At 36.8% G+C, this 24510-nt stretch overlaps 4 protein-coding genes across 6 annotated transcripts; 1 reads left to right on the top strand and 3 right to left on the bottom strand.

The window, feature by feature from the left end:
• Positions 1-406: 406 nt before the first annotated feature.
• Positions 407-4222, bottom strand: LOC147867951 (pentatricopeptide repeat-containing protein At1g06140, mitochondrial-like). Its single transcript, XM_087315867.1, has 2 exons — positions 727-4222; positions 407-639 (listed from the first exon to the last, which is right to left on the bottom strand). Exon 1 carries the CDS (start codon positions 3769-3771, stop codon positions 910-912), a length of 2862 nt encoding a protein of 953 aa, XP_087171993.1. The 5' UTR covers positions 3772-4222; the 3' UTR covers positions 407-639; positions 727-909.
• Positions 4223-7429: 3207 nt separating this feature from the next.
• Positions 7430-12125, top strand: LOC147867950 (uncharacterized). Of its 2 annotated transcripts, none has more exons than XM_087315866.1 (8): positions 7430-7525; positions 7890-7982; positions 8157-8240; positions 8311-8408; positions 8509-8864; positions 10239-10455; positions 11304-11514; positions 11720-12125. In XM_087315866.1, the coding sequence occupies exons 1-8, from the start codon at positions 7481-7483 to the stop codon at positions 11804-11806; spliced, it is 1191 nt and encodes a 396-aa protein (XP_087171992.1). In that variant the 5' UTR covers positions 7430-7480; the 3' UTR covers positions 11807-12125. The 2 variants fall into 2 exon arrangements, with proteins under 2 accessions (XP_087171992.1, XP_087171991.1); XM_087315865.1 differs by having other exon boundaries at positions 8154-8240.
• Positions 12126-13816: 1691 nt separating this feature from the next.
• On the bottom strand, positions 13817-16999 carry LOC147867949 (protein CYTOSOLIC ABA RECEPTOR KINASE 8-like). Of its 2 annotated transcripts, XM_087315862.1 has the most exons (7): positions 16688-16999; positions 16344-16567; positions 15734-15860; positions 15339-15594; positions 14568-14700; positions 14384-14467; positions 13817-14075 (listed from the first exon to the last, which is right to left on the bottom strand). In XM_087315862.1, the coding sequence occupies exons 1-7, from the start codon at positions 16767-16769 to the stop codon at positions 13950-13952; spliced, it is 1032 nt and encodes a 343-aa protein (XP_087171988.1). In that variant the 5' UTR covers positions 16770-16999; the 3' UTR covers positions 13817-13949. The 2 variants fall into 2 exon arrangements, with proteins under 2 accessions (XP_087171988.1, XP_087171989.1); XM_087315863.1 differs by lacking the exon at positions 13817-14075 and having other exon boundaries at positions 14384-14492.
• A 4726-nt stretch (positions 17000-21725) lies between these two features.
• LOC147867948 (uncharacterized) lies at positions 21726-23005 on the bottom strand. Its single transcript, XM_087339636.1, has one exon. The coding sequence runs from the start codon at positions 22887-22889 to the stop codon at positions 22062-22064; it is 828 nt and encodes a 275-aa protein (XP_087195762.1). The 5' UTR covers positions 22890-23005; the 3' UTR covers positions 21726-22061.
• Between the last annotated feature and the right edge of the window lie 1505 nt (positions 23006-24510).

Here is a 24510-nt window from a genome sequence, read left to right as displayed (position 1 = left end):
TCATATCAACATCATTGTGTTGATGACAAGCCAATATATCAACTTCACTGTTGATGACATGTCTCATCATTTGTTGCCATTCTGTTATAAGAAAGCATTTTATCTTTCATCATTTGGGTTGTTGAAAGAATCTGTAAATCCAACTTTCTAGAGAAATTTGTTCTCTTATATGATCTTGAAATTAAACTCATGAGAAAACCCTCAAAACGACAGTTCTGGATTTCCGAGGGAACCTTCAGATCTAACATGAACTATTCCTCTTATCAAATGTTCATATGAGGAACATGTAATTGGTATACACAGAACCTTGTATTATCATATTGTAGTTGTCCGACATGGTTTTATTTTTTAAGAAGGATGCATTCAAGAATTCTCAGTAAAGGAATTCAGCTCCCTTTCAATAATATTGAACTTGAACTATTTTCTCCTTTCACGGAAGTTTGATATTTTGATTGGCTCCACTCCCTGGCCCTGAAAGGCCTGAAAATGAGTTCAATATTTTTCTAATGGCTTGCCCCTTCCTTCTAAATGAAAAGTTTGCATTTTAATCTACAACATTGGACTTTCCGCCCTGTTAGATTATTTTCTTCCTGAATTCTGTGGCATGTAGGTCTCTCCTCCGCATTTGGATTGGACCACCTGAAAAAAAGAAATTATAAGCTACATAGTCACACAAGGATGCCCAAGTCACTAACTGAAAAACCTTTGGCTATTGATTGGGCCTACCTGAGTTCAATGTTACAGGTGCACTTCCTTCAGCTTGTCCAATGGATATCATTATGTCACAAACCAATGATTTTATGGCATGGCAAGGATTTCCAGTCTGTCACTCATTGTGACCTTAGCCTTAAAAAGGCTCCAACAAAAATCCTTGCAAGCCCTATATATATTGTTACCAAACTTGCTCCTTTATTCTTGCATATATATTTGAGACATCAAAACATATGATGCAGAATGAGTTTCATCTAAATGCATGGCATGTTCAAAGGCTTGCTTCGCATGCTCTATGCTTCCAGAGTTCCTACAAGCACCCAAAACAGCCCGCCATGCTGGAAGAGTTGGACAAAAAGGCATTTTATTCATCATTGCCATTGCTCTATCGACATGTCCGGCATGGCCAAGTAGATTAACCAGACATGCATGATGCTCAGGTGTCACGATAACACCATAATCTTTACTCATCACTTCAAAATATGTTTGGCTACTGGTGAACATACCACTTCTACTACATGCATTAAGAACAACGAGCAGTGTGACTGAATCTGGCCTTATGCCTTCCCCTAGCATCCTATCCACAATGTGGACAAAATATTCACTTTCACCAAGTTGGGCATATCCTGAAATTAAGGAGTTCCATGAGACTGTATCTCTATCTGGAAGTCTTTCAAACACTTGCCGTGCTATGGATACAGACCCACACTTAGCATACATGTCAACCAGAGTACTCCCAACAAGGTTATTTTGTTCAAGGAATCCCTTTCTTTCTAGTTCAGTGTGTATTTCTTGGCCTTTCTCGATTGCTCCGATGCTGCCGCAAGCTCTTAAGATGCTGATAAATGTAACAGCATTCGGCAAAATGCCTTGAAGTTGCATTTGTTCATAACACAAGAGAGCTTCTTCACCATATCCATGATCTGTACAACCGGCAATGAGTGTAGTCCATGACACCACATCTCGGATGGGGAGCTTATCGAACACTTGTTGTGCTTTAGCAGGCAAACCACATTTCATATACATATCAACTAAAGTGCTTCCAAGAACAACATTTGTTCCTAACAAGCTCCTCCTTTCAATTTCAGCATGTATTTCTATGCCCTTCTCTATCAATCCTATGCTGCTACAAGCTTTCAAACCACAAATAATGGTTATAGGATCGGGTATAACATTCTTAAGTTGCATCTCCTCATAGAAACCTAATGCTTCCTCTCCATATCCATGCTCCACATATCCAGCAATCAAAGAAGTCCAACATACAACATCTTGATTCTGAATTTCATTAAATACTTCACGTGCATTTGTAAGGAGACCAAGCATAGCATACATATCAATCAACGTACTACCAACATTGCTGTCTGTTGCCAACAAACCCTTTCTTCTTACCTGGCAATGTATTTCTCGGCCCTTTTGACGAGCTTTCACAGCACCACAAGCTTTTAAACTGCATATAAAGGTGATAGAATTGCTGCACATGCCCTCGAGTTGCATTCTCTCATAACACTCGAGGACTTCTAGAGAACATCCATGCTTTGCATATCCAGTGATTAATGCATTCCAAGAGACAATATCTTGACATTGAAGTTTATCAAATACTTCTTGTGCTTTCCAAAGTAATCCAGATTTAGCATACATGTCAACCAATGTGCTTCCAACAAAGAGGTTTTTCTCCAGTAACCCCTTTCTCTCAACCATAGCATGTATTCCTTGGCCAATATCTATGGCTCCTATGTTACAACAAGCTTTTAAAGCAGACACAAATGTTATGGCATTTGGAGAGATGCCTTGTTCTTGCATTTGTTCAAAACACTTGAGGGCCTTGTCTCCTTCACCGTGTTCTGCATATCCTGCAATAAGGGATGTCCACACAATAACATTTCGGGCCGGAAGTTTATCAAAAACTTGTTGTGCTTTAGTAGTTACACCACATTTTACATACATATCAACCAAAGCACTACCAATAAAGATGTTTCTATCAAGCAAACCTTCCCGTTCAATCTGATCATGTATTTCAATTCCTGTATTTGCATCTCCAATGTTAGCACAAGCTTTTAAAGTGCTAACAAAAGTAGCAGCATTTGCAGATACACCTTCAAATTGCATCTTTTCAAAACACTTGAGAGATTCTTTGTCATGCCCATGTTCAGTATAACCTGAGATAAGGGCAGTCCATGATACGACATCACGTATAGGAAGACTATCAAACACTTTCTGAGCTTTCGAAAGCAACCCACATTTGGCATACATAGCAACAAGGGAACTATGAATATAGGGGTTTCTTGAAATCAAACCTTTTCTTTCAATCTCGGCGTGTATTTCTTCACCCTTATCGCTATCACGAATGCTAGCACAAGCTCTCAAGGTGCTAACAAACGTGATAGCATTTGGAGAGACACCTTGATGTTTCATTTTCTCAAAACATTCTAAAGCTTTCTGACCATGCCCATTTTCAGTATATCCAGAAATCAATACATTCCAAGCAGTCACATCTTGAACTGAAAGCTCATTGAAGACTTGTTGTGCTTTCATAATGCATCCACATTTCACGTACATATCAACTAAAGCAGTGCCAACATAAATATCATCTTTAAGAAGTCTCGTTCTAGCAATCTCAGCATGAACTCCAAGACCTACATTTAAGTCTTTTAGCTTTGCACAAGACTTTAGAAAAGGCAAAAAAATACGTCCACCAGAATAACCATCATTCTTTCCCATTTCTCGGTACAGAGAGAGGGCATGATGTGGCTTATCACTTTCTATATAGCCCATTATAAGAGAATGCCATGATTTCTCGTTTTTGTGATCCAATTTGTGAAAAACATGATGGGCATCGTGAATAAACCCAAGTTCAGCCAACATAGAGACGACATAGTTCCCGAATGAAGGATGAGTTTCAAGATGATGTTTCTTCAAAGATTCATACAAATGGTGTCCTTGATCATATGCTCTGTCCTTTGTGAACCTTTTCAATAGATGAGAAACCTCCTCGATGGAGTGATAAGGAAACCCTTCTTCTTGCAAACAGCAAGAAGAAGAAAGAGATAGTCCAAACTTCATGTAGAATAATCCATGGCATGATCAGCCTTTTCCATTTTCATTTGGGAATGCCCATTTTTTGAAAATACACAAATATGATGCGATTTGTTTCTTCATTTCACCTGCTCTGAAACTTCAGATGAGAGAGTTGGGTTTGTCCAACCATGGAAACTCTAAGGATTTGTCTTATCTGTGTATTTGTGTGTGTGTGTGTGTGTGTGTGTGTGTGTGTGTGTCGAAGACTTTCAATGAGAGAAACAACCTTACTTGATTCAGCTATGGATCCTTCTCATCACTGGTTCTACATTCATCACCAATTGAGTAAATACACTTCTGCATGTACATTTCCCATGACCATGATCTATAATTTCAGTTCTCCTTGGTCGTCTGAACTCAAATGTGTTTCATAAGAAATGGATTCGGTCATACTTTCCTTGGTGCCTAGCAAAAACGTGTTTTGTAGGGCATACAATAAGCTTTCGGTTCAGGTTTTAGGAATTAGGGTAAAACTATGTGGCATCATTTGTTTTCACTGTCTTTGAAAGGATGAAAATGCCATTTTGAACAGCAAGACATTCTGAAGGATTTGTTTACACTATATTTGAAAGGGTAATTAGCAATAACATATACATGTACATCCAAAGCATTCAACCTAAACCTTGTCCAAATAAGCATAATATATCTTTTAGCACTACCATTAAGAGTGACACATGCTACCATTTTCACATTTTCTAATGTGAAATTATGTGTAAATGTTAATGTTGTAAAACCATTCTTGCGAGAATGAACATTATAATGTGTTTTTACACATTTCAAACCCATTACTTGAAACTTAAAACCACAATCTTGAGTTATGATTCTCGTCCTTATCAATACACCCTCATGCTTATACAAGGTAGAAGAGATTCAAGAACGTATACAAGTTTGAAGGCAATCCTTTCACACTATGCTTTTGTGCATAATAATGTGTTATTTGTCTTGTCTTAAAAATGTGTGTTGCAATGTTATCATTTTAGGGCCCAACATTATGGGAAATTAATGTCAATATCGATGTTGCAAAGCTAGTTTTGGGAGGAGACTTTCTGTGTGTCTTTGCCATTTGGCTTGTGTGATGGTCGAAATGCCATAGTATAATGTAGGGAAAAGTACCAGGATACCCCTAGAAGTTCGTCTATTTACCAGAATGCCCCTGGAAGTTCCAAAATTACCAAACTACCCCTATGTCCAAAAAAATACACTTTATAAAATAATTATACACTCAAATCTACAAGCCCTATTTACCATAATACCCTTAAAACACAAATTTCTTTACTTAAGAGATTCTTTGGGTCCTTTGTACTTACTTTATAATGTAACCATGCTTAATTAGGCCATATGGTTATTTTTAATATGATAGGGATCACTTTGTCAAGCGGTCAATGAATAAAACACTAAACTAAAAACCAAACAACACCATGTAAACATATTTAAGTAGCCTGAATAGCATAGTTGTAATGCGTGAATGCGGATTAATGGTTAGTCAAGTTCCTATCTATTGGTGTGGTGTATTCTATTCATTGTTTACTCCACATAAATTTACTCTTTGTGCTAATGTGTTAAGATGTGTTAATTTTTTGTATTACGCTTGTCAATTCCTACTTCCCCTCTTCTTTGGTATCCAACAATTCATGCAAGAGACAAGAGCAACCATGATCAAGGTAGAACATTGCTTAAAGAGTTGTGCCATCCTCCAAGAATGGATATTAAGAGTATGAATGCCTCAAGGTGGTATGAACTAATCTAACCCTTTATTATCATAATGGGTTGTGCCTAGTGATTAATTGCTTACATTATGAAAAACAAAAGAGCAACAAATAGAGTGGATCAACATGCACGATTGAAACACATAGTGATAGTAGAAAATAGTCACCAACACTTGGATAATGATGATGGTAGAGAATAGTTGGCAACACTTGGCAACCATAATGGTAAAGAATAGTCATTGACATGTGTCACTAGATATCTATAAAGGGCCCGCCAACATAATAGAGTTATAATCCCTTTGTATTGCCATTGGTAGATTTGTGCTAGTAACCAAATATTGTAATCTTTAACCATTGTCTTGTTGGTGTAGTATAAATCCTATAGATTTCTCACTACCATCCACCAAGTATTTATTGTCGACTGATGACTAACAACAAGAACACAGACTGAGTTCATTATGCATAACCTAACCTGCCCATGGTTGTTTTACACTAAATATTAACAACAATAGTATGGCGGAATTCACAGTGAATATTCACATAGATACAACTCTTGACTTCACATGGTAGTTAGTCAACCAACTATACATGCCATCCATCAAATGAGCATCAAGCATGCTAATTGGGAGAAAGCAATATCCAAGTCGGTACACACGTAAGGGGATGAGAGTGAGTGAAAGTAAAGCAACTTATCTCAAAGGGACCTTTCGGTACCTCAACTTTGGGAATACCTTCTCTCCCCTTGGCATCCACTAAGATTAACTTTCCTCCTTGATGATTTTCCACACGAATTGATTGAGATATATATCTTGTTTACTTAGTATTAATCTATTTAAGTCAAACATCTCAAAGGTTTCTAATATAGTAATTATCTATTTAATTAAAACAAACATATTTCATAATTAACGTTGTCATTAAGTGTGGTTAATCTTAGTTTAGCTTAAGAAGTCTTTGATGCTTCCACGATTGCATGGAGAGGAGAGGTAAGTGTTTTTATGTGTTGAGGCATGAGGTAGTTTTTTGTTATTGGGAGAGTGACATCCCCCAATTCCTCAGCTACGCCACCATGAGGCAAGCAATCATTAAAGAATTCATTGTATGATGAAAGAGTTGTGTTGGCACAAAACTACAATTCTCTACCACTATGATTCCCTAGTTAGAGTCCACCTAGATTGATTAGCAATCTACTAATCCTTTTCAAACCATCTTAACAGAGATGCCACTTGAGTAGAGTTGTGCTTCTTTTATTATATCAATATTAGAATAGTTGCGGTCTAACTTGTTGTTATAACCTACAAGTGTTATATGCAATTGTAGTGCTTATGATTCATTTACTATCCTTCCACCTTTGTTATGTGTCAACTCTAGTACTCGATCTTACGTTATTAACTTTGTGTAGTAAGTTTGTTTACTTATTGTTAATGACAAGTGAGTCATTTCATAACAAAGTTCAATCCACATTTGTATTCCATAGCTATATACTATACACTCCTATCTATTGGAGACCAACACCAACGCCCTAGTTGTTTGACAATAAACATCAATGACCACGACAACAATATTAGAGTGGGAGCAACTTTTCCTCGTTTCTTGTTTGCTCTACCAAATATAAGACAATGGCCTCCATAAATCTAAGGGTTAATAATGATTGAATGTCAAAACACAATGGATAGATTACAAAGAATAGTAATAATAGTTCAATGATATTGCGAGATCATCACAATATTTGATAGCGGTTTTTGTTTGTCTTCATGTGTGATCTTTAAGGATTGCATATGTGGTGATGAGGACAATATTGTAGAGTCTAACTTAAGGTAAGGTGATGAGGACATCCCGAGGAAATAAAGAAAAACCAAAGGGTATCTAATGCTAATAATAATTACAATAATACCCCTCCGAAGTAAGGGTATATAATTTGTTCGTCTCTGTCTCTCACCGAGGATTCGCAGCTATCATAAGGGAGCCACATTCACCTGGTTCAAGAGAAAATGGGTCGCCCTTTGCCATCAGATCTGGATACGTACGATTATTCGGTCAGTCTCCACTATGCATGCAAATATCACTGTATTCATGTTTCTAGGAGAGATGTTTTTTTCTTCTTGATTTGCTTTGTCATATTATGTTTTTTTTATGCGATGTGATGATATGCTATGAGATGCTATGGTGTGCTTGTGATGTGATGCTATGGAATGTTCTGTGATGTGATGCTATAGAATATTCTGTGATGTTACCTGATGTTATTTTATATTATGTTGATGTCATGGGTCGTTATTTAATGTTATGTGACGTTTTCTGATGCTATGAGATGTCATGTTATTTAATGTTTTGTTATTTCATATCATGTTTAGTTTCATTGTGTGCCAATGTTTTGCAATGTGGTTTGTTCTTCATTAACAGACAAAGGAGGTCATTCTTGGCATGCCTGGCCCTTGGGCAGAGGAAAATCACGAACGTAGTGATCATTATACTACAAAAATTGGTGGCCTCCCAGTAAGTTTCTGTTTCGTTTCAGTGCGAGGAGTATAAACATGTGGAATTAAGCTTAATATTGCATGTCGAAAACACATCCGTGAGTAGGGAAGGGGAAGTGGGCATTTTATTTGTTAAGTGAATTGGTTCTATAATTTAATCATATGGTAACAATCAAAGATATTCTATTAGCAGGATTGGGCAATGGCAGCAGAGGCTATAAATAGTGAACTACGAAAATGTGGATTGTGTGGCGGCGTCCTCTCACTAGTTGCACAGGTTCACCTGCCTTGTTTCTGTACAATCTTATATGGTGTTTTAGAAATATCTTAAAAAGAAAATGTTGCAGATATATGCTCCAGTATCAATAAGGGGAATCAAGATTGAGGAGAGGACCCTTTACATCCTTGGTTGCCCATCATCGAGTTGTGGCATAAGTCCATTGAGGTCATGCACTGTTGCATTTACTTTTCTCTAGAAATAACCACATTCTTTTTTCAGTATGATTCTACATCAATATGCCTAAGAAAGCCATGGTTTTATGTAGTTGGAGGACACTTCGTGTTCAGAGTACATCTCAGAATAGGGTCAGTAATGATTCAAGTTCATCGGTAGCTGATGTGGCAAGAGATGAATCAAGGGAACAAGAAGTAGAAAATGATTCAAATAATCAACGCCAGGGTAATGAATGGTGGGACAATGACGGTTGGGAGCCAGAGGCTGTCAGAAGGGATGACATGGCAGAAGAAGCATTTTTGGCAATGGACGAACTTGAAGCAGCCCTTCTAGAGGCTGGATATACTGCGTCAGCTTCATCCTTGCCCATTAACCTTGAAGTCGAAGAAGAGATTGCATCCATTGATGAGAATGGTACCACAGAATCCGTAGGTCATGGTTTACCTGGTAAATCTCATTTGACATGTATCGTTTATGTCTTTAGAGTGCAGATATATTTGGTGGTCATATGTCAACTATTAGAATATGCTACTTTTCATATTGTTGACCATATGATTTGGAAATAATTCGGAACTATATGGTTTTTCCCAAGATATGGAGGATTTATAGTTGATTTCCATGGGAGGTTGGGCTGGCTTTACAGTTTGATAACTGAGCACCAATATCACAAACATGTTATTTGGATGCACATGTTGTCGAGTTGATAATTCGGTTGTCGGTCTGCTCAGTATGGTTCAGGTCAGCGCGGGTATGAAGAGGATGATGCTGGCCATGTGATGCTTGTTAGAGCTAAGAAGTGGTAGGTCTGTTCATGCAGCAGAAGAAGAGGATGTGGATTAAGGTCTTTCCACACGATCACTAGCATTCCTCATGTGATTAAGGTTGGATAAGTCCCTCGATAGTGATTTTCCAGTATTGCTAGTTAGCACCACATCTCTTTCTTTCTCAATTAGAGGCCATGCCAGCTTTGATCAGAGGGTTGGTTGTCAGTTGTGTGACGTTAAAACTTAATTCTGATCAGCTTATGTGTTTAGGGATTTGCTGAGAACGCTCTAGTCGATATTGCTTACCGACGTCTGTGCTTTGGATGTGACCAAGCATTCATTAGGTACCTGCTGGATTTGGTTGTCGGAATCAAATTAATTTGTGGAAGTTTCTATCTTTAGCCATTTGGTGTCTACCATGATCTCTCTTGGTTGTATGCTCAAACATACTACATATAAATCCTAAGATGCAGAGTAGAGCCCTACAAGACTTCTCAGGTAATGATTCTTTGGAAAACATTTACTGAGTCATTGCATCTCATAAGGATGAGCGCTGTCGCTTCTCTTCATTAGCCACAGTATCAGTTCCTTACATAATATTCTCTTCGTGAGGATATATCATAGTTCATAAATGCCATTACTTTAATAAAGCGACCTATTTAGTTTTTTTATGATTGTGAATACGATCTTTATTTCAAAAAACAGACATAGGTAAAATATTTCTATTACACAAATACTCCAGATACCATTGAGTTTTCAATATCGCCCCAAATACCCCTCAGTTTCATTATTTCCAAATACCCCTGGTCAACTCCTGGAAAAGAGACAGGGAGTATGAATTGACCATGTAAATGTTCAAGTAAGATTATTCATCGGCTTTTTTGGCAACAAAGAAAGCAGAAGATGTTGATTCAGAGTTTTGTTTCCCCGTCCATTATTGTTGTGCCTTGTATCTCAGTGGTGTATTTTCAATATCACTAGTAGATACAGGAAAACTAGTTATAAATTGTATCCATGTAATGATGTATGTATAACATCAGTTCCTTTGCCTTTTCAGTGCTCCCTTGTTTCTATGTGTATCCTCAGAATGAGTCATGTCCTTCTCAAGGAAGCCAACCAGCCTCGGCATTGGAGAGCATAGATCAAATAGAAGTATCATCCAGGGAGGAGGTCTGGGAAGGAGAGGAATACGAACACGATAGGGCTTTGTCTGCTGATCGAACTTATCTCAAGTTCAAAAAGAGATTAGATTGCTGTCCAGAGCAATGTTTCAGGTATTATCCTTGTATGAGTGGTGTCACCAAATAAGGAGAAAATTCCTGAAATACCCTTGGTTTTCCTGTATTTCCCCAAAATGGCCATGTGTTGTTGTTATTTATGCTAAAGCCCTTGGGGAAGCCCCTGAATGATTGGAAAAGGGATGAATTGACCATGTTTGCTCGAATAGCGTATATAATAATTGGCAAAAAGGGGATGATGGCCCACATGATTCCTTGAATAGCACATACAGTCCAGAGGGAATTGAATTTACTAGATAACGCTTATAATATCACATATAATTGTCTTTGGGAGTTGGCTGAGCAAGTTCAAAAAGAGATTGGATTCTTGTTCAGAGCAATGCTTCAGGTATTCTCCTTGGTATGAGTGGTGTCACTAAATAAGTGGAAAACACTGAAACACTTGGCTATCTATTATTTCTCCAAAATAAGTGGATTCTTGTTCAGAGCAATGCTTCAGGTATTCTCCTTGGTATGAGTGGTATCACCAAATAAGTGGAAAACACTGAAACACTTGGGTATCTGTTATTTCTCCAAAATGTTTGTCTTTGTTATTTCTGTGAAAGCTCTTGGTGAGGCCCTGAAGGATTGACAAAAGGATGAAGTGATCATATTATTCCTTGAATAGCCAGATATAATAATCAGAAAAAAGGGGATGAATTGGCAATATGGTTCCTTGAATAGCATTTGTAGTCCAGAGGAGGGAAATGAATTGACCAGATAATGCCGAAATAGGTCTTATATTTGCCTTTTGGGAGTTGTTCAAAAGTGTGTTTGTATCATTATTCAACTTTATGGTTTTTATTTTGAAATGATCGAACTGAATGCAATCAATGAATTTTTAGGTATTGTTTTAAAGGGAAACCATTGTGGGCATGCAAAGATGAGACCGAAACAGGTATGTGCTCCCATTGTGGAGGACCAAGGGTGTATGAGATGCAGTTGATGCCACCACTCCTGTACTACTTGCAACAAGCTTGCAAAGACCATCCATTGACCTCTTATTCTCCCAATGCTTGGGAATGGCTCACTTTGATTGTTTTTTCATGCGCCAAGGTAACTTGCACAACTCTTTTAACAGTTCTTTTCATTTTATTAGGATGTTAAACTAGCATATGTTTATCCCTGCTTTGTTCCTCTCTTTGAAGAGACAGCATTAATGATTGCGATCTTTGTTTAGGTCCCGTAGGCATAATAATCTTTTATGAGATGTCAATATTAATACCTTTTTCTCTTTTCTTTTCTTTTTCCATGTTATCAGAGTTGTACTCTAAGTGTAAGTGATTATGGGGAGGTCCAACCATGGGTTGTTGTGGAAGAAGTTACCATTCTTCAATATGAAGCATGATTTACCCATACTAAGTACTAAAAGCAAAGCCTAACAAATGGCATGGAAGTAGATCAGCATAAATTGGATCCAAGGGTTTCTTCTCAAGATAAAATGAGACATACCAAAAGCTACCGTACATGATTCTTTTTCTGGATATATATGGTTCTACGAAGAACCACCTGGTACTTACAACAAAATGGCCTCTTCTATGATGTAATGGCTTTACTCCCTACCACATCATCACAACTGTGAGTCATAAAAAATAATGGCGGTGTGAGACAAATAATGTATTTGGTAAGGATTGCAAGATTTCTAATGAGGCCATCAACTTCAATTCTTTTGTGTAGCCAAGTCTTTTGGGGTTTTGGAGCATTGAAATAAAAGATTTAAATCATTCATTTCTTGGCATGTAACTTGTATGTTGGTGATCTGGATGTGGTTGTGTTGCCAATATTAGTTTGCATATAAAAAACTGTCATAAAAACAGACCATGACAATCATCTTGATCATCACCTTGAAATAGACGATCACTGAATTCTACTTTTGCATTATGAAGAATGCTTTAGGTTTGTGAAACTATTAGGTGGTTTGAGCCATACAATGAGGTTTATTTATTTGTACTAGAAAAATGGTATCCACAGTATAAAATACTGAATCCACTCTGCAATTATAAGATTGTGAGCTCAAAACTGAACAATGCTGTCTTGATTATAATGCCTCGTGATAATTTTTTGTTTAAGATATGGAACCTTACATGCCCTGGAAATATGGGTTTACAACATTACAACATTGAATTTGGAACATTTTCTTCAATGAGGATCAAATTATATGGCCTTCAACAAAGGCAAAGCTAATACACCAACAGTTATGATCATTTTTAGGACGGTTACTAGTTCCATATGAAATCTATTCCAAACATAGCAAATGCCTTGCAATTTTTTAATTGAGACTTGGATGGAGTACACATTAGTTTACTCAGACTATTTAATGCCTGGTTTTGTTTGGTGGCACAAAATTTGACCAAATGATTATTCTCCATCAGTGTTAACTACTCACCCAATTAATTTATTACATTAATTGATATTGGCAAAAAGTTTTCGTATGTTCCTTGAAGGAGCCCCAAGGACTATTGTCACTTGTTATCACATTACCTACTTTTGACATCATTGATAATCATGTGATATAATTTATTTATACTTTTCCGTGTCTTTGATCTACTAGCTTGACTAGATATCTTCCTTAGATCTACATTTCACTAACAGACCATATACTCCTAGGGCAACACAACCTTCTCCACATATTTTAGGTACATTACGTACGTTTGACACCATTGATAAGAGCATGTGATATAATTTATTTATACTTTTCCGTGTCTTTGATCCACGAGCTGACTAAACATCTTAGATCTACAGTTCACTAACAGACCATATGCTCCTCGGGTAACACAACCCTCCCCACATATTTTAGGTACAGATATTGATGCAATGCACCTAGTGATATAAACCCACTGCTTCATAAAAATGGAGAAAAACAAAGGTTTTAGTTGCAGCCAGATTTTGCACATTCTTTTATTAGCATATATAATAAGTCGAGGGCATTATTATTATTTTGTATATACATGGATTAAGCCGCTCAATATTTTGTTTCCTTCACAAGAACTATGGTGCTCTGCAAATTGATAAGTACTAAGATAATTACACAGTGAGCAAGACGCCATGTCTTACAGCTGAATTTTAAGAACTTGAGACCAACTAGAGTATTGTTACAAATTCAATGAAAACAGATGCAGATATTCCTAAAGAAAACTATATCAGAGAGCTATTTGCTATCTTTTTGTACGTCTAAAGTTCCATGGCAATTTCATTTCCTCTCAGAGATATAGGGTTGCAAACAGAGAAGTCTGATTTTTGAACTTCTCCTACACGAATAAATTGAAAGAGGGCATGAAAGGCTGGAAGAATATGAGGGGCGCATTAGTGTCTGTTTAAGATGGTCACCTCATCAAGGTCATTGCTTCTCTGCCATGGATCGTTCCTAATTTTGTGAACAACCAAGTTAGCATATAATGATGAATTGTTTTCTATATATGTTAGTTGCACCGACTAGTTTTTCCTTCTCAAGTATAGAAGTTTTGAAACAATCATCCAATGCTGAATCCTGATTATCTATTAGCATCAACGACTTTTGATTTGGAGGACATTAAAGTTTGCAATTGTTTTACAACTACAGTCATGTTTGGTCGAAGGTCGGCTGAATATTGCAAACAGAGAGATGCAACTGTCGCCATCTAAAAGCAACAAGTATGAAAACAAAAATAACACATCAGCATTTAGGGAAAGACCAAAAGACATGTCTACTCCTATGCAGTATATTTTTCCTTTTTATGTATATACCTTTTAAACAAAAATCTTAATGTATCCAATGAGAACACCAAAATACCCCTAACGTTTTGGAGATTTACCATAATACATCTCAGTTTTGAGCAATTACGAGAATACCCTTTGTCCTTCAAACCTTTGAAATACGAGGGAGGTATTCTAATAAATACCCAAAAGTTAGGGGGGTATTTTGGTGCTTTTCCGATATATTTACTACCTTGGCAACATCCTTTGGAGGGTATTCCAGCAATTTTGGATCTATGCATTCGGCCACTTTATCTTCAGTTAGTCGAGTAGATGCCTATAAAAATGTGAAGTCAATGTTTCTAATCAAAACATATATTTGGAAATTCACAGGCCGAAACTGAACTGATCATAACCAGATTGCTTTTCGTGCATACCCATACTACTAGACTTTGCTGTCCACGAGGCATCGCGTGATCAATGGGTTTCCTTCCTGTCAGTAGCTCTAGCAATACCACTCCAAAACTATAAACATCACTCTTCTGTGTGAGTTGTCCAGTCATTGCAAATCTGCGACATACATGTTTGCAATCTTAAATATAAGCTCAAGTTTGTAGCAAATGATTTTTGACCCTTGATATCATGAACATATGAAAATAAATTTCCTTCCAAAAAACTATCTAATTTACATCTGCATTTATAAGACATACTACTGTGACATAATTCATGTATACTGATGGCATGACCCTCTTTAAAAGGGGTCCATCAAGAAGAGAAATCTTTAATGAAAGGTTTGATAGTTCTCTACATTGGAAACATTTCTTTGCTTTTTTATGTACCAAAAATGCATTCTATCTCATGCAAAGTGAAACAATAATGATCTATTTATGCACCAAAATTCATATACAAAACATGCACATATCGAACTTCAGTTTTCCTCAACTGCAAAAAAAGGTATCATGCTCAGTATGCTCTGAAAATCAGCCCAAGACTATGTTGCCTAATTTTATAACATATACACGTATACAGTTATTGGTATTTATCTTCAAATGCAATAGCGGCTGGACATAAATATATTTATGTAAAAAATTATTTACTTGTATTGATGTTCAATGTATAGTGGCACATGCATGCATGCATATATATACTTGTGCGCATACATACATAGTTATTTGTACATTTCTTTAACGAGCCCTTAAATGACTTACTCTGGAGCTTGATAACCAAGTCCACCCAATACTCTAGTAGAGTGGAGACGTACAGATGGCTGATTTGAGAGATTAAAATCTGCAACTTTTGCGGTAAAATCGTCAAAAATAAGCACATTACATGACCGAAACTCATTATGAACAATTGTTGGTTGGGCATTCTCATGGAGATATCTCAAGCCCTCCCCTGCACCTACTGCTATCTTAACCCTCTGCATCCAATCAAGAACATTCCTTTGTTTCCCACTTTTTTGACCTATCAAAATACAAAAAAAAAGCCTAAGATTCAGGAATCCATATCACGCTGTAACCTATTCATGGAAATATGTAATATTCTATGAAAGACTTATGACCAACCAAAATAACATGGAAATATGTAATAGAAACATTAGTACCATGAAGTAGCTCATACAAGGATTTCTTTGTTGCATATTCATATGCAAGAATACGGATGTTGTGGTCAACATAATAACCCAAAAGATTGACAATATTTTCATGTTTCAATTTTGAAGCCACTGAAGCCTGCATTTCAAAATTAAGACATTAGTCTTTAAAAAGACATTAAGACTATAACATTTTCTATCGTGTATTGAGAAAGACCCATAGCAATATGTCTAGACTTTGAAGTTCTAGAAAAATGCTGAACTTATACAAACACATGGGACATAATAATAGGTGAAGGAGTGTAAACAACAGTGTTGTACTTTAGAAGGCCCAACACTGACAAATGTGTCAATGGGTTTCCCATTCCATATTCATGTCAGCATCTTACACTCTCCAAACAACCACAAGAATATATAAACAAAAACAAAATCCCACCGTTAAATTACAGAGAAACAGTCCGAAATACCCATGAGATTTTCTTTCTCTCCAAAAATGCTCCTATGTTTTTGTTATTTCCCGTAATGACCTTGGCCAGCCCCCTCTCGAGCAGTTACATGTGCTGTTTGAGCAGTTAGTTAGTTTATGAGATAAACCAAACCTCTCACTTATATAGGGAACCACCTGAATCAAGACTTCGTCCTGGGTAATGCTCGCTTTCAGCTTTTTGATTGCCATAGGTTGTCCATCCACCTCCGCATAGTAGACTTGTCCACACGAACCTTCTCCGATGAGAGATTTGGGTCCGAAGTTATGAGTAGCTAACTTAAGGCTCTCCAATGACAACAGAGGCGAATCAATTACCTGTGAAAACGTCCGCACTGACATTTTCTCACCATTTTGTACATCTGAAAGTAAGAAATTCACATACAACTTGAATTCTTTTTGCAAATATTAAATTCTTTAAGAATTTGGTTAAGACAACAGTACGGTGTATGTGTGTGTGTGATTCCATATGAACTTAATACCTAGCTTTGGAGTAGATATATCATGTGTCTTCATTGTGGGAGGTTCCATTACCCCGGGCTTTGCACAACAATAGTTTCCCATAATCTTCAGTTAGGGTTATAATATCCTAACCTGGAAAAAACAAAACATATCATCAAAGTTTTTCCTCATTTTTCCAATAAAAGTATCATCATGTGTATGTTACACATGGAGACACGCATATATATCCATATAATGCCCCAGAATTCTACTTCATTGGCAGAAAGAACAAGAGAAACCCCAACAAGAAAACATAAGGTACCAAGGACCAGGAAAATAATAAAGATGTACATATATGTATACGAAAGACACACACAAACCCTAATCTGATGGGGAAAAATGAAATTTAATGTTTATAGACAACGTCAAAAAAAATTTACATGCAAATGTAAAGCCTTCTTCACGAGTACAAAATCCCAGAAAGCATACATAAGGTGTTGTGGTAGTGGTAGTTGTAACTTGTAACTTGTATCAATAGATAGAGAGGCAGGGACAGAGGGAAAGACAGGGATTTACCTGCAATTCTCACATGTAAATGTGTGTGTGTGACAAAATGAGAGAGAGAGAGAGAGATCAAATACATACATATAATAGCCTTCAATAGTCTTGGCAACAAATGATTGGGGGCAGAGGAAGAGGTCTTGTCTTACTTAATGTTCAATTCACTCCTCTGTGTGTGTGTGTGTGTGTGTATTTATAAGTGTGTGTCTATGTGTGTGTATGTGTGTACATATATGAGTGTGTATGTGTGTGTGATTACCATATATGATATATGTATGTATAGCCCAACTCAAACTCCATGGTATCCGGACCCATTTAAATGTTTAATCTTTCTACGTTGGCTTGTGGCATGGCCTCGTTAAACTCGAGTCTATTCGGGCCACATACAACCCCCCCCCCCCCCCCCAAGTCCAATATATGATGGTAACATTGTCTCACTTGGTGGTATTCGTAAAACGGTCATGAGAAATCAACACCTAACACAAAAAGTGTCATGATGCAAATTCACGGTCTTTCAATTAGTTACAAACATTGAAGTGGTTCAATTGACTCATACATCACATGGTCATTTATAAGATTATGGTGTAAATAGAACATTTATGCGTGTCCCACTTCCTCTTCTACCGACAAGGTCTCGTTGGTTTGTGTACATGTCTGGAACTTGCAACTAAACTTGATTTTGTTGTCTATTTGTGTTCCATTTTGTAGGTGTGGCGTATTGACATCCCAATGCGACTCCCTCCAGGAGTAATCATAGTGTTGCAAAAAAATAACATCAATAAATGTTTAATCAATCATTGTGAAAAAGGAGGTGATACAAAAGTATCTAATAATAAAAGGGTGTGGTTGCTAGTCATAGGTGAAATGTTGAATAGAATCAATCGTTCCTCATATTCATTAAATCCTTATGACGCAAAATAAAGCTTGTTTACAAGGGACCACTTTACCAAGGCTCTTGTACATAAAAGTATATGTTTATGATCTTATGAGTTTTGATCACAACTAGGGTTATGACCTATTATAGAATATAATTACAAAATCATAACCCTATGAACTTTGATCTCAACTAAGGTCATGACATCTAATAGAATATGTATTTATTTTTAATAGGTGCACACTATGAAATAACATTCGAGTTGCAACGGAATTTGGCAATCATTCTTTTACAATTTATTGAAAACCACATGTGATGCTTAACATGCATCCTTATGTTGACCATTGGGTCGTTACAATGAGTGCGAGCCGCTTAACACAACAATGTAGATGATGTAAGAGGGGAGAAAAAGAGATGAAAAGATTACGAGTACTCTAACAATGTAGATGAGAGTTAGAGTAGAGAGAGTGAGAAAACAACTTAAGATATTTTCATTAAGAAAAAAGACAATATGCAAATTAGTTTCGCCCCATATGAACTCATTAGTGCAAAAGGTCAATTAAATATGATGGATGTAAGAAGGGGACTCGAGAGACAAGGGGTAGTTAAGCATGATGGAAAGGGTATTAAGAGAGGATATATTATATAAAGTGGATTTTGGGGGGATCTAGTGAAATTACTATTGACTAGGAGTGTGGAAGGGGGAGAGAGGAGTAATTAAGCATGATGGAAAGGTGTTCAAGAGGGGATATATTATGAAAAAGGGAGATTTGAAGGGGATCTAGTGAATTTACTATTGACTAAGAGTGTACGAATGGACTTGGATTTGGTCCAACAAACGAAGGGTCTAGATAGGTTAGCTAACTCGGGGTTTAAGAGGAGGTCGTTATGTAAATTGTTTAAAAGTTTATGGATACCTAGCTTAGGGGTATTTCTAGAATATCCAAGCTTAAATATGATGGTGGTAAGGGTAGTTTTAGGTTATTTGATGTGTGTAAGTCGTTTTTTGAGTTGAAAATGGACTTCTTTGTAGTTGTTTCAAACGGAGGGAGGTAGCCTCTATTTAGCGGTCTTTGAAAAAATAGTTTTTTCATACAACGGAATCTTGATAGTGTGCTTTCTCTAACTAAATATGTATGTTCTAAGTTTGTTTGTGATGATAATGTTAATTGTGGCATCAATCTCACATGCATGTGACTATTTTTTAACAATTAATTCTTTAGTGGTGCTTATCTAAACGATCTCTTTATTAACAATTTTGGAAATATTTCTATGCACAAAACATTTTTCTCGATGAGTTAATTCTTTAGCTTTGAATTTATGAGTTCAACTTTTCATTATTCTTGTCGACAAATTGTTGCAGTATTTACTTTTAAACGTGTGCATCATATTGTTAGCTTATGGGTTTCCTCGTGGGGTCCATGACTCCATAGAAGCAATGCACATTGGCGAGTCGTGCTTGCCTATAACTCCACAATACAAAAGGGATGTTTGGATGTTTTTGAGTTATCAATTGTCTCATTTGTGTGTGTGTGCACGCACATATGTAGCTTGCATGCTATCAAGTAGTTGGAGTTCTAAGGTGAAACTAGGAAAATAGTATCAAGAATTATCAATTGTGAGTCAAATTGAACACCCATTCGACCAAACTCGAGAATCTACTCAATCATAGTCATTGTTCAAAAATATATTATCTTGTCTTTTGTATTCAAAATGTTATAGCATAATAATCCTATGCATAGTGCCACATATCTAAGCAATGCATATGCAATCCTATTTCATATAGAAAGGGATCCTATCTAATGACAAGTATTTTATGCACTAAGCATATTACAATCTAAAAGAGCTTATTGTAATCAAGCAAGTTTCTCATCAATATTAACACCTCACCCAAATAAGTTAAATGCCCAAATTTCTATATTCTAGGATATATCATTTGCTTTTTTCGTGGATTCACAATAGATATACTTCTCATGTGACTTTGACACTAGCAAATGTCTTTCAACAATGACATGATCAGCTTTCCATGACTTTGAGTTTCAATATCGAGATGTAATTCACCTTTTGTGAGCTTGTTACTTTGGCTTTCACTACCTTACTTGATTTTGTTATAACAAAGTCGTAAAAAATCTAATGTATGCCATTCATTGTGTTGTACCCACTTTTTGACAATTATTGGGAATTTTCATTCCAAATCATTGCTTTAAGCTTCCAAGTCTTGGCTTCAAGACCCACTAATGTCTTTTTATTGTTCATGATTAGGACACATGGTTTGTCCGGATTCCATTAATCTCCAATTTATTGATTCATCATACCCGAATTGTTTTTTTTGTTATTTCTCATTGATTTGTGCTAAAAACTTACATCCAATTTTGGTCAATCAAACACACACATGTTCTATAGTTTTGCAACTTGCAAGGTGACGGTCATTCAATCGTCAATTTGGTTGATGAAACGTGATTCAAACATTGTCTACTAGTTTTTGGTTTGTGTGCTTCTCTGATTTCCCCACTAACGTGTCACATATCACCTCATTAATGACACATGTACTCCATTATGCCCTTTCTTGTTTCATTCCGCTATTTTAAGATCCATTATTCTTTCTTGGCCTATATTCTCATGCTCATCAAAACCAATATTGTATCTCCCAAGATAAATCTATAAAAAAATTATTGTCACTATCTTCATTGCTTAGAAACAATTTGTCAATACCATAAAAAGGATTAGATAGTGCAATGGTTTATAATGATTTCATTGACATGATCGATTTAGTAGCTAAAATAAGTTTAACATTGGATGTGCAGAGATCATATGGTAAGCAATCAAATAGATATGAAATGTTAACCAATGCATGAAGTTGACGTTCACCATGCATACCAAATTTGACAAATTCCAAGAAAGCAAAACCCTAGGCTATACTAAAACAATGATCGATAGAGCTCTTTAACCGTCATTGCCAATGTGTACATATAAAGCTTTCGAAATATAGTGACATGCATTTGAGCTTGAGCAACAATAAGATATATTTAAAACATGAAAATCATAAACTTGGCAACATATTTCATGCCAAAACAGAAGGTGAAAATGTTGCCTTTTAAGTGTAGACACTACAAATTATGAATCTCAAAATCACAAGTAGGATGTGTTGTAGAATATGTATGCTTTAAAGCATCGAGGATGTATCTAATTGTGTAAAATACCCTATTTGTTAATGGTGAAGCATAATATCATAATTTGCGAAAATCTAAACCTACTTGGATGGAACTAATCAAGGTTACCAAATGCAAACAAGATGAAGTTAGCAGACAATACAAGTTTTATATTTCACAAAGTCAATAGAAACTCGACAAAGTCTCGTCCTTTTCAAGAAATATTAGACAATGTTGTATATAGTTGTAATGTGTCATTACAATTTGAGGTATATTGAAAATAAGTAATGTTCTTATATATTATTGTCAAAATGTATAAACTCAAATAATTATACGCTAACAATATGGACCAACATCACAGCATAAAGACGGTAACAATGGTGGATATTGTGAATCGTGATGATACATGGCATGTCCATGAGCATATTGTGATGCATGAGGCAAATCATTTGTAGACCTTATAAGTAAGCAAGCAATCCTTTTATGCCCGACTAAATATGTTGAAGCTTCATATAAGGACATCAATCTACATCAAGAATGATCAAATGTCAAGGAAGCTGATAACATAATGGCTTCTCTTGACTTCAGCCTTTATGGTTGCTCAATTCACGAAACAACAAGATTTGATATAGCAACAAACATGGTTAAACGCTAAGAGAGAATTATTAGAAAGGGATGGAAGTTGGAACCACCATCTCTCAAGTTGTAGGGTCAAAATATCAAGCCTCAATATGTAGCAAACACAATGAGAACAAATGCTAAGGGTCTATATTTTTACACAAGTGTAAAAGTAAGCAAACTCTACTTAGTGTTAAGTATACCAAGTTATGCTTAAGGATTGGGCGGCTCAGTTGAACCAATGTTTGGGTCAAGGGTAATTTCAGGGGTGGGATCAAGTAATGTTTCAAGGTTTGTAGTAGAGTTAGGGGTAGGAGGGCTAGTCTCTATGTCAGGATTTGGGTTAGGGTCATGGTTCGAGTCAAGTCCAATGGCAATATTTTCTTGAGGTTTGTTGAGAGTCATACCGAATGCTACTCGGATAGGTACATGCTTAGGGGGCGACAATATCTTGACATTATGACTCATCATTTCTTCCTCAAAATCCTTAAGAAGCACATCTTGGTATTTCCTCTTACTAGGCAAGCAATGGCTTTGTTTCTCTTCTAGCATGGCCAAGATGCGATCGGAGAGGCGGACTTGAAGCTCACAAGCCGCCTCTTCGGGACTCGAACCCTCGCCATACATTCCTATCTCATCCCCAGTGGCTGCTACAAATGCTTTCCTAGACGTCCCTTCTATACATTCTTCTTTAACACATTCTAACGATGCCTTACATGGCAACAAAAAGGTGGTCATGGGGTTTCTTATTAGAGAATACTCGACTTCGTAGATCTTGCACCAATACACTTTCGTTGCGTAGTAGGATTTCGTGTACTTTTGAATGACATGGTAGGGGCTTGAGGCCGCACGGCGAAGTTCGGCCGGACAATTGTTCGCGCCAATCGTCATCTTTCGGCCTCGAATCTCCGAGAGCGGGTTCGGTGAAGTTCGGTCTATGGTTTTAAGGTTCTTAGTAGGGTTAGGGTTAGGGTTGGCGATAGGGCTTGTGTTAAGGTTAGGGCTAGGGTTAGGGTTTGGTTGGGAGGGAGCGACAGCCATAACGGGGCACGTGTTGTCTTCTCCTCTCTCTGTCCACGATCAAGCTTCAATGGAAACCTTGGTTCTGTGCCTGCCTCTGTCCACGTGCAACAAAGCGAGAAGAAAGCAGAAGAAGAAGAAGAAGAAGAAGAAGAAGACGCGACTGTTGATAATGCATTGTTTTTCAAATTCTGAAACAGGTAATAGAAAAGAGGACGATAAATAATGTAAATATTTGTTTTTCTTTCAGATCTTAAGGCGAGGCCACACACTTGGGATCCCAACCAACGCATGGCCACTCTTTGGCTGGGTTTGGGTTTGGGTCGGGTGGTCTCCATTCATGCGACACTCATTACATGACATCCATCTCTTTCTCTACCCTATCACCACTCCTAGGGTCTAATCTCGATGCCATCTCTCCACTACTATGATTATGTAGGGTCTAATGCGTGATCACATGGAGATTTAATGAGCATGGAGAATCTTTGGATATTTTGACTCTCTTTGTCTCTCTATTCATATATATAAGGCAAGAAGACTTGGTGTTCAAACTATGAATATCACTTCTTAGGAAGGAGACACACATCGAGATAACTTTTGTACTTAGGTCCCATGGGTCAATATTGTGAAATGCACATAAGAGATCAAAACCAGCCTAGTTAACTTCTTTCTTCTTACTCAATTTATAGTTCATACAAAGGTACCCATTTGGGTTGGCTTAGCTAAAAAGGGTGTGCTAAAAGGGTGGGTCGACTTATGTACATGCATCCTAAAAAGGGTATGCTAAAAGGGTGGCACAAAGGAACACATGCACACTGCAATATTAATCTTTCTATTGACGCTAAAAAAAAAAAAAATCTCTCTCGGATTACAAATTTTCATAGGAAAGAAATATAATGTTATAAAATAAAAACGAAAGAAATTCGTTGGGTTCAAAGTGGATGCAAAAGATATGAAGAAATGGTTTGGAAAATGGGATGCATCGCATTTGATTCATGATGCATCAATAGGTTAATACATGAAAGAGGCTTTTTTGCAATGTCATTGCATCATGTTTTGGGAAATATGTGGAGGCTCATGTTTCACGTATTATTATTTCACATGTGTTTCTTTGCCAAACATGGAAACCATTAACATGTACATACTAGTGCCCATATATCTAAAGCATCGCTTTCATACAATTTAGTCATACTCAAGAAAAAGCATTGGGCCATACGTGAGGAGACTCATCATCGACTATGCATATTTCGCCTCAAACTAGTTTGAGGGTCAAAGTAACACACTTTGATACGATGTGTTACATTGGACTAAATTCGACTTTACTTTCCATTCATTCCACTACCTACAAATATTCCTCTTAGAGCCCCAAGGTGTACTGTTGAGTGCGATTTGCAATAGGGATTTGTGTCTCCATAAGTTGTAAGGCTACGAAGATTTGTGTCTCTAGCACGATGGCTACATTCGACTTTACTTTCCATTCATTCCACTACCTACAAATATTCCGCTTCGATCCAAAGAAGAATACTTGGATCATTTTTATGTGTGCTTTGCTCATTCTTGTTCATGAGAAAAAACTCAATGAAAGTTTTGCTTTATCTCTCCAAGCGAGTCCATTAGTTTCAACTTTCAATTGCTTCCCCAA

Source organism: Azolla caroliniana, unplaced genomic scaffold (genome assembly GCF_043228905.1).
Source record: "Azolla caroliniana isolate FFs.n. ecotype wild unplaced genomic scaffold, voAzoCaro1.0.p SCAF_2, whole genome shotgun sequence".
Taxonomy (NCBI): Eukaryota; Viridiplantae; Streptophyta; class Polypodiopsida; order Salviniales; family Salviniaceae; genus Azolla; species Azolla caroliniana.
This window is presented reverse-complemented; position numbering and strand designations above follow the sequence as displayed.